The sequence below is a fragment of the Anas acuta genome, chromosome W (genome assembly GCF_963932015.1).
Source record: "Anas acuta chromosome W, bAnaAcu1.1, whole genome shotgun sequence".
Taxonomy (NCBI): Eukaryota; Metazoa; Chordata; class Aves; order Anseriformes; family Anatidae; genus Anas; species Anas acuta.
The window spans coordinates 29,429,680-29,442,536 of NC_089016.1; the positions used below are offsets into that span (position 1 = coordinate 29,429,680).

The 12,857-nt window shown below is 44.2% G+C and overlaps 1 protein-coding gene across 1 annotated transcript; it reads right to left on the reverse strand.

Annotated features, from left to right (window-relative positions):
* Positions 1-438: 438 nt before the first annotated feature.
* NARS1 (asparaginyl-tRNA synthetase 1) lies at positions 439-12,541 on the reverse strand. The gene is made up of 15 exons (XM_068664859.1): positions 12,394-12,541; positions 11,048-11,130; positions 10,783-10,848; positions 10,589-10,681; positions 10,068-10,157; positions 8,927-9,005; positions 8,065-8,135; positions 7,716-7,802; positions 5,805-6,026; positions 5,206-5,405; positions 4,634-4,769; positions 3,508-3,621; positions 2,948-3,079; positions 2,299-2,430; positions 439-1,735 (listed from the first exon to the last, which is right to left on the reverse strand). Exons 1-15 carry the CDS (start codon positions 12,491-12,493, stop codon positions 1,604-1,606), a joined length of 1,737 nt encoding a protein of 578 aa, XP_068520960.1. The 5' UTR covers positions 12,494-12,541; the 3' UTR covers positions 439-1,603.
* Between the last annotated feature and the right edge of the window lie 316 nt (positions 12,542-12,857).

The following is a 12,857-nucleotide window of genomic DNA, read 5'->3' on the forward strand; positions in this document are numbered from 1 at the left end:
GGCGCTGCCCGCAGCCCAATTTGCCCATTAGCGAGCCCATTAGCGGGCCGCCTGCAAGCGCCTGCAGGGGGAACGGGGCCCAGGACGCGCACGACGTCCAAGTTTTAATTGCGCCTTGTATCCTCTTCCGAAGATTTGTTTACCCTTCCTAATTAAGCTCCGCTGTGCTCCAAGCACCTGAGCGCCTTTCTGAAACCTGCTGTGAGCGGCCACACGAGCAGGTTACGGGGGACTCGGTGGCACCCTTCATCCCGCTCACCTTTTAAGCTCCTTATCCGGGCCGCCTCTGCCACCAGCTCCCCGCAAGTGAACTTTTCCTGCTTTTCCCTGTTATTGTCTCTACCAGGACAGAATGTATTAAGCAAGTAAGCTATCAAGGCCAAGTGAAGGTAAAGAAACAGACATCACAGGTTAAGAACTACTGTCCTGCACACCAACTTGCGTTGACATAATTTATTGGTTGCTGATTTAGACCAGCTTGTATATTTAACATGCAAGATGAAGAAAAAAGCCTTTTATTAACAAAAATACGGATATCGCACAGCTCAACATGAATGGCAAATCCAGATAGTGTCTCGGTTTTCTTCCTCCTAGTAAACAGGCTTGCATTTATGGCTAAAAAGGATGCAGATGATTCAACACATTAAATACTTAATTCTATTTGATAACCTGAATACAGCCAGAAAGTCTGCTAAGATGCAGCAGGACAAGAGTACACCAAGCTAGCAAGGAAACTGTTCTACCGTGAAAACATCCTTTAGCACGAAGTGGGAAAGCACTGCTCGAATTACAGTTCAAGAGAGGACAGTATTTCAGTCAGCACACAATGCTGAAACCCAATTATACTTCAAAATTACAGATTCTTTGGGTTTTCGGTTAGTCATTTCTTGTTTGAAATAGAGGGAATAACCTTCGTTTCAAAGGCACCACAAACAATCTGGTGTCTCTAAGCACATCCTCACCTACTATAATTCAGATTATGCTGGGAGTTCATGGTCCCACTGTAGCACTCCATCCATGGGCATCAGGAAAGAGTATCAAAGCATACCCCACAATCAGTCTTACCATTTTTAATTAATAGAATTAATAGTAAATAATTTGGGAGAACAAAAGTCTTTCAGTAGAATTTAGCGCTCGATACTACATAGCTTACAACTGAATAAACTCAAACAGAACTTCCATTAAAAGCAGTAAGCTTAAAAAAAAAGCACAGCACAATTATTCTCCATCTTTATATTTTGTTGAGCTATTTAGAGACATTTCTTCATACCACTCTCAGCGGTCAGGATTTGGGAATTTAAAAAGCTTGAACCGATTTCTTCAAAAGAAACCACAAGAGAAAAAAAAAATCTAAAACGCCAGCTTAGGATTTTTGTTTTATGTTGACATGAGAGCATAAATGCACCTAACATTATTTTTCTAAGGCTTCTTCCAGTTAATCAGTAGCGTTTTCCTTAAAAAATGGTTTTCTCACACACCAAATTAATGAATATATGAACAACAGCTTGCAGTAAGTCTTGTTCTCAGACGGGCCGTAGTAGAGTGTATCATTCTTTTCCAAGCATCAGTTGCTTGATTTCCTAGGAGTTTATCACAAGGATGGCTATGGTTTGCAGCGCTGGACAAAGCGTGGATAGAGACAGACATCTCGGATATGGTGCCTATTCAGAATCCAGGTCAGGAACCGCTCTAATCCCAAACCATATCCACCGTGAGGACAGGTACCATATTTTCTCTGTGAAATTAAAATCACAGAAGATATTAACCATTCATTTGTTAAGACAAAAACAAAACAAAACCACGTTCTGAACAAATGAGGAGGAATATGGACTATGCTCTCCTCAGAGAAGGTATTTGTGTTTTGTTCCCTGGGGCAATGTAAGGACTAGAAGAGAAAAATGGAAGCTGAAAGATGAGGTCATAATGTATTATTTATTTTTTCCTCTCCAACCTCATCCTTTTCTCTTCTCCTTACAGAGCTAGCTATTCCAGTCTGGAAAGACCAACCCATCTTTATCTGACAAGGGCTTCACAAAGGTAGCACACTATGGAAGATATTACAAGAGGAACACTACAGACTAGTTTAATGAAGGTGATCAGGTGTGGGCAGCATGCACTGCAGCAAACAAAAGCAATTTAACAGAATGGAAACTATTACCCATTGCATTTTGCCAGTGGTTAAATGACCATCTACTTTTGGTCATGGAAAATGTATGCAATTTAGACTGCATCATCTCAGAAGCAGTTTAAGAGAATTCAAATATCTGACAAGCAGCACACTGAATCTGTTTTACATACCTGATCGGTGTACCAGTAATACGGCGTGGGATCAATGCCCTCTCTCTTATAGCCTTCCAGTAGCTCCTCACTGTCCCAAATACGCATGGAGCCTCCAACAATTTCACCAACATTAGGCATCAACACATCAACCTACAACACACAACATGAGATCAAACTGTTACAGTTAAGCTGCCCTCAAAAGATGAAGCCCAACCTTATGTTTTACCACATATTTTTAACTCTCCATGACACAAGGAGGGAAGGCAATTCCTTCCAGACCCAGTTTACATATGGAAGAAACCAGCTGACTAGGATCTCTGACTTAATATTAACACTCTTGGTGACACTGAACTGTTAAACCACAAAAACAGCTGGTTTTTAAATAATACAGCCTCCAAAAAGTCACAGAAATGTTGTCATTAGACTAGCACTAACCAGAGGTCAATGAAAAGCATGTTCACTGTCATCTAGTGACATTTTTTAAGCACTTCAGTGTTGCTTCATTTGTTTTTACAGTATCAACAAGTGACGCCACGAAAGGCCCCAGACAAATTCTGGTATGAATTCTCCAAGGTTTTCCTGTAGTACTCATTCATTTTATGCTCATTCACAGAGACACTCGCACTTTATTTAGAAGGCTGTAACACGATGTAAAACACCAACTTACAGATTCAGTAAGACGGGAATCGTCGTGACAGCGCTGCATATAGAAAGACTTTATCTCTGCAGGAAATCGGCACAACAAGATTGGCTCATTAATGGAGTCTGTCATCAGTCTCTCAGGAGCTTCAGGAATATCCTAGGGTTAAGGAGAGCTCTATTAATATTTAAAACCAAGAACACTCCAAAACCTCAAGACCCACAGCACATCAGGCAAGACACAGACGAAGACACTTTCAGACCACACGTATCCAAGCATTCATCCTGACGTATCTACATTTTTAAACCAGACATCTTAGAAGAAGAAACTGTATTTATATTCAAAAACATACAGGTCAGAAAAAAAAAATGTTTAAGTCTACATGACATTTCACACAGGAAACTAGGCAAACCTTAAACGTGAACCAAACTTTCCAAACAACTAACACACACTGAAGAGCTTCATTTCCTCTTCCCCAAAATAGGATCATGGTCCAAACGCACTGTTCTTCAAGGGACTCTCATACCCGTAGTAGAGGACCGTGGGATTTTGGTTTTAATTACTAAGGAGACTCAGAAAAGACGTACCTCCCCAAACTCGTAATAAGTACCATCTTCCTTCTTCACATCATGTTCCTTTAACCACTCAATTGCTTCAGCGTAGTTCATTCTTCGGAAAGGACGTTTGGGAGGCTTGAAGCCCTGTAAATAAGAGTAGACATCAAAATGCTTTGAAGGGTATCATTTTTAAAGATTTATTTTTCCAGTTGATCAGCAAGTCCACTTCCACACTCGGCGCATACATGTTACCCTTTGCAGGTTGTGTATCAACTATTACTTAAAAAGTTCAGAAGTACTGAAAAGCTGGAGCCCAACAAAACCATCTTCCAAGTTCCGTGCAGTTCACAGAACAGACGCTGAAAACGACAGAAGAAGAGAAGAGAGGAAGCATTTTCCTTTTCTGTATGAATTCACTACACATGCAGGTGCTTCAGACTGAAGTTTGCAGACATTCCACATGCAGTACCACAAAAGAACATTTTTGCTTCTTTGTGCATCAGACTGCTGCAGAATTTGCCTTTATGACAAATCCACAGGGCAGGTTGTGCTTCTGTTGCTTTGGACCTCCTGCCCATCTCAGTTCAAACTGAAAATGGAACCTTCCAGTACTCATCAGGAAAACAGGTCAAAATAACAGGGATGAGAGGGTCTATACATGCTTTGAGAGAAAAGCTAGTGAAGGCGATAAGATGCCTTTGAGACTACTGACTTTCTATGCAAAGGCAGCAGGAGACAAAGGGTCTCTAGCAAAGGAAGACAGCTTTATAGAGCTGCGCCTTCCAGCACAGGGAATAAAATGCCAGGGTTGTCTCATTGCTCCCTTACGCTCTATCTGCAAGTACCAGCTGATCAATTTTATGAGCTCTAGGATAGAGGTTTTTATTCTACGGGTACAGCACATCTTACGATAAATCCCAGCACGCTGCTGGCTCCTAGACTTTACTAGCAGATAACTTCTTCCTCTGCAGCCCCCCAGCTTGTGGAAGAATCATTACCAGCCTCACAGCATTTTCACTCTTTGATGTCATTTAATATTCTTACTTAATTAAGCAGAGCTCGTTGCCATGCCCTGTCTTTCCCAGGTGAACATGGTCACTAGGAAAGGTAAAGATCAGACCTTGTCTGCCCAAGACTGCCCCACACTGCTGCTTACCGGGTTTAGCTCCAACAGTAAGCTTGATGCAGGTGATGCCAAGACTCTGTCAACGACATCACACACCAAGTTCTCCAGACGGTCCAACAAATCCTCAAAAGTTATAAAGGGACATTCAGCTTCAATATGAGTGTACCTGAAAAAACAGGTCACGACATTACAAAACCACACAACAAATCTATAGCTATGAAAAAAATTCTCTAAAGAAAAAACATGAAACCCACTTTTGTCCCATTTTTCAACTCTCCCACTTCTACACTGCAAAGGAAATAAGGTTCTTAAAATAAAAAGGAAGGAAAACAGCAGTATGAAGTGTATATTCTAAAAACACAAAGCTTCCTAAAACCGTATCAGCTCTGTTTTGCACAGATCTCCCTTCACTGAACATCAAATATGACCAGCTGGACGTTCACTGACACAAGGAGTTACCTCCATGTACACTTTTGACCAGCTGTTCCACAGCAGCATTATGCTGCCTTCTCACTGTATGTTGTCATCCAACCACGGGCTACTCCCCTTGTTTTAAAAATTCCCTTATACACAAACAATAGAGAAGTATACTCTCTCCGTACTCTGCCAAGTGCCTGCGTGTCCTGGATTGCTCAGCTCTGTATGACTGAGCAACACAGAAAACATCTCCTAATGCTGGAATGCAGGTCTCCAGATAGAGCTGGGACGACTGTGTTAGGTATGCCTCTTCTCCAAAATAATCCAGCTTGAATAAGGTTGAACCTCCTTCCACCTGCGTCTGGACTAAAGTCGGCGGTGTGACCTGTTAAAGAACAGGAGAGCCATTACTTGAGTGAAGAATTAAGGACAATGATGACAACGTGTTATAGCAGCGATGTAAGGCATATTCTTCCAGAAAACAACCTACAAAACTTTCCTACCTATGGCTGCAAGAACTTCTTCCTGATATCCTTCAGCACCCCGAAAGGAGGTACACAGGCTGTTTGTGAATCATGCTGTAACACTTACCTCAGAAATGTCTACGCAACTTTGAGATCTATGTCTACAAAAGCAATCACGTAATAGTTTCCTAAGAAACAGATTTTTTTCCCCCCAACGTTTCAAGTCAATCAGAAAGTCTGTACAGGTTTTCCCGGAAAAAGATAGCCTTGCAGTAAGGAAATTAAAGTAGTCATTTACCAACAAGGGCAAATATACTTACTTCATAATATCCATTGGCAAAGAAGTGATCCCTGAAGGCCTGTACTACCATGGAGCGCACCTTGAAGATTTTGGACATATTCTCGCCTCGAATCATCATGTGCCTGTTGTTAAGCTGCACGTCAACCTCCGAATCCTCATTGAGGAGATTGTCAGCCCCTCCTGCTGGGGCCAGACCTATAAGCTCCCAGTAATCGCAGTTCAGCTCGTGGCCTCCTGGAGCCTGCCAATTTAAAAGGGAAACAAAACTTTCAGAAGTCTGCTTTTCACTCCCTGGATGTCCCCATCTGGCACTGTGGCAGAGATGTCAGTCTAGTTTAAACAAAAGATACTAAAATCCTTCTAATTGCAGTATTATCAGTAACTGCCTTGTAACCCAGTCACACCACCCTTGAAAATGCCATTTGTAACGCACCAGAAGTCTGTCAGACTCGATGTGAATGGGACTGAGTACTATTGTCAAATAATTAGAGGCTTCCAGATGTGTTCTGTTGAAACGTAACATACCAGAGACAGTTGGGTTTATTCAGCTGGAAGAACAGAAAGCTGAACAGAAGGAAACTACTTGCCACTTTCAGTTATTTCATGGACGGTTACAGAAGAAATGGAACAAAAGGACAAATGTCTTAAGTTGCAGGAAAAAGAGACTTCAGTTGGCTATAAGAAAAATTCTGCACGAAGGTCACAAAGAGAGAAGGGACCTCGCCGACTGTGTAATCTCTTTGGTGATGTTCATAAACACACTTGGGCAGCATGACATTCAATGGATTTTGTTCTTCCTACTGTTTGGACAACATTCCCCTTCCATTCTGGTGGCTAACTTCCAAAAGTCACTTAGGTTATGCCAGAGGAAGAGCTAGCTCACTGCAGGTACTTGTGAGCTCATCTGTCAGAGATGTCTGAGCCACCTTTCCAGCAGGCAGCATTTCACCACGACATGAAAACAGCAGATTCGTGCTGGCCAGGTCCCCTCTGCTACCTGCTGCGACAAGCAAGCTGAGGTGCTAGGGCTCCATCCTGGCTGCCTGCACTGCCGGCCTCACCAGCTCCCCCGTGTGGGTCACAGCAGGCTTCGGTCCTGCTTTTTCTAAGCACAGCACTTTCATGGGATAATTGCAGATTTACAAAGTCTAGTTAACAGATTTTATGATGATTTTGTGCACTAAAAGCATTCCATTGCTGCAATTAGACACCAAACTGAAGTGTTTTCAGTGTACAAAACACTCTGAGCAGTCACATACAAATGAGTAATTTAGTTACCAAATTGCATGAAAGCTGTTTAAAAGAAGCATTTGATCCCTGTTTACCTGGGCTTGTTTTTAGGCTTCACAGTAGTAGAAGCTGTGAAGAAAAGGAAACGATACTAATTGCTGATAGGCAAACACACCGGGCAATGGACTCATGTTTCACTGAGCTTGGCTCTGTAACCGTTGGAAGATCTCTTGGGGATAGGACTCGAGTAACAGGGAAAACTAGAACCATTTAGCTTATCCAAGTTCCCTTAGCAAAACATGCTGGTAATGGCCAACTCAGTAGGAGAAGAGAATTAACCCTGAATTCTTAACCTCACAAAACAAAAACTGAAAAACCTCATTAATTACCCCTGTTAAGGAAAATAAAACTATTTATTTAATATGGTTTTCCACTGTTATATTCTAGGAAGTATCGATGTGACATATCAGGGGGAAATTGTTTCAGGCAGACGTTAAATGAGAAGAGCCATACAGTTCCCATGACACACAACAAAATGGGGGTGACAGCAGCAACCTTGGGATGTTTGTTCTTTTTCCTAAAACAAATTCCCCCTGAAATTATTCAATAATTATTTCCACCTCTGCTTTTCCTCTCATCAGGAAAGTGATAAACTGTTGAAACAGAGGACCAAAACACACAGCACTACCCAGCTCCCTACCTGCTTGCCTTCAGGAACAAGGTTCAGCACACCATACACTGCAACACTGCTCTCTGTGGAGAGAATTAGCCCGTTGTAACACTGACACTACAGAGAGAAAAAGAAAGAGACATAGTTATGGTAATTTTTAATTTTTGGTTTTCCTATCTACATCTCCTATTGGAGACACAGACGAGATAATGAGCTCTCACATTGATAAAGAACTCTAGCATCAGGAGACAGAATTTAACCAAAATACAACATAATCAGTAGATTTAGGGGAACTTCCTATTGTTTACATAATAGATGGATGAAGTATGAACACCTCATTTATTTAATGAGGGAACAGAACTAAATCATCACAACTTACCAGTTCATCTGAAAGGACACACTGAAGAAAACCTGTGCCATCTCTCAAAACAATGAACATGAGATTTTTTCCTGGTAGGAAAGAGAAGAAAAAAAAAAATACAGACTCAGATGTATTCACCTGATCCATCTGAACAGACCCACCCACAAGAAACACTACCCCCTGACATGCAGACTATTAACGAAGGACCATGATCACATTTTTCCATTAAAGAAAAAAAAAGCAAAGATGTTCCAAGAAAACACTGAAGCATTAGCTCAAACATAAAAACATCACGAGCACTGCTTGCTCCGAGCTCAGCACAGCTGGGACTGCACTGCCACGCCGTGACCTCAGGCAGGCTCTGGTCCAGGGGGGCCACAGACCCCCTGTATGCCTGATGTGGATAAAGTGACATCGCCTCCACCCACATCTCCATAAGGCATCTAATTAAAACATTGATTTTCCATAAAATGCTCGTGATATCCTGATCCATAACTGCTCGGTCAAGTCCTTCAGTGACAAGAGTTATGTTACTTTATGATACTTTAAAGAAAATTCTCGCTCACTGATTTCACTACGAGCAGATGCTAGCTAGCTCCTCAGTCTCTAGGATTAGTTAAGAAATGAGTCTTTTGAAGAAATTCTGTAGGACTGGCCTCCAAATCAAACATCTCAAAAGTTTTTGACTAAGAAACATCTACACCCTCACACATTGTACAGAATTTGTTAGTGTTGTGTTGATCAATGTGACACACCAAATCTAAGTGATGAACTAAAAATTTCAGACTAGATGCTGTCTGATTCATTAAACGTTGATGGCTGCTTGGTTTGTTCCATCTCCCTGCGTAGGTTCAATAAGCTTTAAGTGCCTCTGGCTTACCTTGCCTACGTAACCTGTGAATCCAGCCAAAAATCTTTACTCTCTTGCCTCTATAAGCCTCCAGAGCACAGATCTTTACCTGTAAAGCAGGGGATAAAAGCAATCAAAAATAGAAATGTAACTCACCATTTAGATGGTGTTTTCCACACAATTACTTTGAGTACAAGTGCATATGACATTTCCCTCCCCAGAACGGCCCCTCCCATCTCCTGAAGCTGGGCTCAGGATGTATACACAGCTATCGATAATGAACAGCTGCTCAGTTAGAAGAGTATTTTATCCAGCTGCACTGGATGAAAGGTGCACCAATTCAACAGAAAACTTAAAAGAAATGCATCAGACACCTTCTCCTGCACTCTGAAGTATGAGCATACCTCTCTGGATTCATTTCTGAAGGCATCAGCACTCGAAGAAGCGGAGGGCATCAAACCTGGATCTGACAGGGAGGCACCCAGCTGTGCAGCCGAGGTTCTGACACTGCTGTAGCCCCAACACTGAATGAAGCAGGCACCTTCAGAAGGGACCGTGCTTCAGGCAGCTAAACACTAACAGTGTGCACTGGTTTGAAAGTGACAAGGCTTTAAACTTAGCTGGGCCTGGCTGCCCCTTTCACAAAGGGGAACCACAAGAATGCCTTGCTCTGATCAGATCCATTTTTTGCACTCTACATAGAAACTGTCCAAAAAACCCCACCACACAGCAGCACACATCTGCCTACTAAGTTAAGGACTGCAGGACCAGATCCAGTAGGACTCTACAAACAGCCACATAAGAACTGCTATGTGTGTGCCAGTGACTTAAATTATGTCCTCTGACCAGCAGGGTCTCTTCATCCTCCACCACGACAATAACCAACCAAAGTAAAACTCACAAACATTTCCAAATGGTTTCCATATGGTATCTGCCAGCAAACACTGACAGAGAAAAGCCTGATGCATGACCTGAGGAGGTTTAGATACCCACCAAAAGCATTAATATATAGACTTTGGTCTTTCTCAGGTATACAGATAACCAGAAAAACAAAAGTACATTTAGTGACAGCAACTGGACAGTGGCCTTCAACTGCTGTCATAACCACAATGCAGAGACACAGCCTTTGTGCAGACAACACACTGGAAATCAGGCACTGGACCCTACTCACACATTTTGGCTCTGGAAGACTGGGATCATTCTTGATAACAACTTTCTTAGCTTCCTCCAGGTTCTTCTCTCTTCTCAAGAGATCTTCTGCCTGGTTTAGGGGAAAAAATAAGTATTAAATAACTGCGGCCAGGCTATGTAAGAGTCTCACTCTTTATAATTACTGGTGACTATAATGTACACTTATAGACAGACGTCATAAAAAGTCTTGTTGTTACCCTGCTGGGGCTTGGCCTGCCCTGATTTAAGACCAGGATGAGAAACAATGCACAGAAGCATTTCTCATTTTTCCCCAAAGTCTGAAGGCAATAGATTACCATCATTCACCCTCACACAGTTCCAGTCATTGCTTGTCCTAATCTAAGCAAAGATACGCTGTAAATAACGAATGTAAAACATATGACACAGATGAAGAACAAACTGAGGGTTTATGGGGCATGGGAAACAACAGCAGCACTGCTTAATATTTTTGGAAAAGAAACAAGGAATGCTTCTTCCAGCATGGCACCGTCCGCAACCTACCTCTTTCTTCTCCTTAGCCTCATTCTTCATTTGTTCCCTGTGCCACAATTTTTTGACATTTTTCATCTGTGACTTTGAAATAATGGCCCATCTCTAAACCAAACCAAGGAGAGAGCAGAAGACAGAAGATTACATTTGTGTCCCTTTGCACAAAAGAGTATTAAAATAATTCCTGTTGGAAGGTGTTACAGCACCTCATTTTCCTTTTGTGAATCCACATAAATAGTAGGAAACGGTTCCTTTCCTGCTGTCATCAAAGCCTGAAAAGTGGGGAGGGAAAAAAACAACAGAATCAACAACACCGCAGGTGAACGGAAGTAATCCTGCTAAAGGGACTGCTTCTGACATTTTGGTCGGAGCTGCAACAACAGCTATAAAATTTACATTTAGAAAAACACGGCCAATCACCTGACCTAAAGCAGCTCACACGCTTCAGATCAGCAGGTTCTCTGCACTTACCTTTAAGACAGTTTTGAACGGTTTCTTCTGTGTCCCATCGCCGGTGGAATCACTGCCCTCTCGTTCGGACACATACAGCTCCTCTGTAAGACACAGCAAATACAGGCAATTACTCAAAAAAAAAAAGTATCAACCGTGGAAATACACGGGAAGAAACTGGACACACACAAAAGATATAAAATCTTCATGGTTATCAGCAGTGATAAACCTTCAGAAACAATCACTTGGTCACACAAGTAAGAGTCAGTTAATATTTTCTATGTTAAAAATCATTCCACGCAGAAAATGCGTGGAGCCAAGAGCCAAGAAGGAAGCAGCTTTCTTCGGACATAACTTCCAGGCAAGCAGGCAGATAATAAGCCGGGAAAAGTCAGAGAAGTCAAGCCAGCATTAAGCTCACACATAGCCAAGAAATGAGTCACAAATTAAAAAGAACAGAAGACACTTCTCTTTTTTTTTCTGCTGTCTGAACTGACGCACAGGCCAGGGGACAAGACCTGCATGGCCCAGAGCCTTCCACAACAGCCACTGCCCCTGCCAGGTGCTCCCACTCCACGCCCTGACTGCTAAAACGTGAACCTTCTTCTGTAGTGCAGTTTGGTTTCGATTTCCATGGATCAGGGCACACTGAACTTGTGTCTGGCTGCTCGGCCATTACAGAACCCCTGCTTCCCGCATCAGCACTCCCACCCTGTGCTCAGAGCACCCCTCAGCCTCCTCCTCCCCTCCCACCTCAGCAGGCGGGCAGGGGGAGCCGGGGCTGGGTAAATCCAAACACAGCTGTGTAGCTGTGTGTGCATAACCACGCAGGTACGAACTGCCGTGTAACCACCCACACGCACACCCATACGTGCACACACACACGCTCCATTCCTCCTCGCTACCCTCGCACAGCTGAGCCAGCAACGCAGCAGAACTGATGTTGGCAGCGCTCCCCTTAGCGAATTCTCATTCTCTCGGAGGAGAAAGCGACGCCTTGCTGCTGCCCTTTCCTTCTTACCCGGGTCATTCGGAACAACCTGGCTTCCTGCGGAGCACCAAGCTGCCCGTTAAGGGCAGGCAGCACACACAGACAGACAGACAGACAGACAGACACACAGACACACACGCACACACAGACAGGGCCCCGCTCTCCCCGCTGCCCCCCGGCCACCCCCAGCCCGGCCTCAGGGCCCGGACCCGTCCCGCGAGGCCCCGGCGGGGCGCGGCCGCCGCCATCTCCTGCCCGGAGCAAGGGCCGAGGGGCCGCGGGGCCGCCCGGGGCCGCCCCTGCCCGCCCCGCTCCGCTCCCCGGGGCTTCAGAAAGCCTCAGGGGGCCGCAGCGCCCGCCCTGCCCCGCTCCTCACCCAGCGCGAGCGCCGCCGTCCTGCCCAGCACCTCCCCGGCCATGGCCGCGCTGCCGCAGCGCTCCGGAAGCGGCCGCCCCGCGCTTCCGCCGCCTTGCATCAGCCGCGCACCGCCCCCCCCGCCCCGCCCCTGTGAGGGAAGCCGAAAAGTTCCCCCTGTTTGTTTTCACCGGGTTTTTGCATTGTACGTTCTGTGAACAAGGGCTGCGTGCGTGAAAAGCAAATAAAGCGACACGTTTCTGTATCTGGAGTGCCGGGATGTGCCAACGTAACGAGGCTCAGAGAAACACGCTTCGTTGTCAGAACAGTGTTAACAGCGTTTATTCACTGCCCATCGATTCGTGTCTCATACAAAAACTGGTCACCGACTGGCGGCTGCTGTATCTGAAACGGGAAGGCACAAACTGACCGTCCAAAGGGCGGCCCTGTGGAGATTCAATCTGCCTGCCCATAAACACAGCACA

Bases quoted from the DNA above. Each gene is read 5' to 3' on its own strand.
- NARS1 (XM_068664859.1), bottom strand. From the start codon at position 12,493: ATGCAAGGCGGCGGAAGCGCGGGGCGGCCGCTTCCGGAGCGCTGCGGC. The intron at 5,406-5,804 runs GTAAGTATATTT...GTTCTTTAACAG, and splicing joins TTGCCAATGGATATTATGAA to GTCACACCGCCGACTTTAGT. The intron at 2,431-2,947 runs GTAAGTTGGTGT...TGTGTGTTGTAG, and splicing joins ATTCCCGTCTTACTGAATCT to GTTGATGTGTTGATGCCTAA.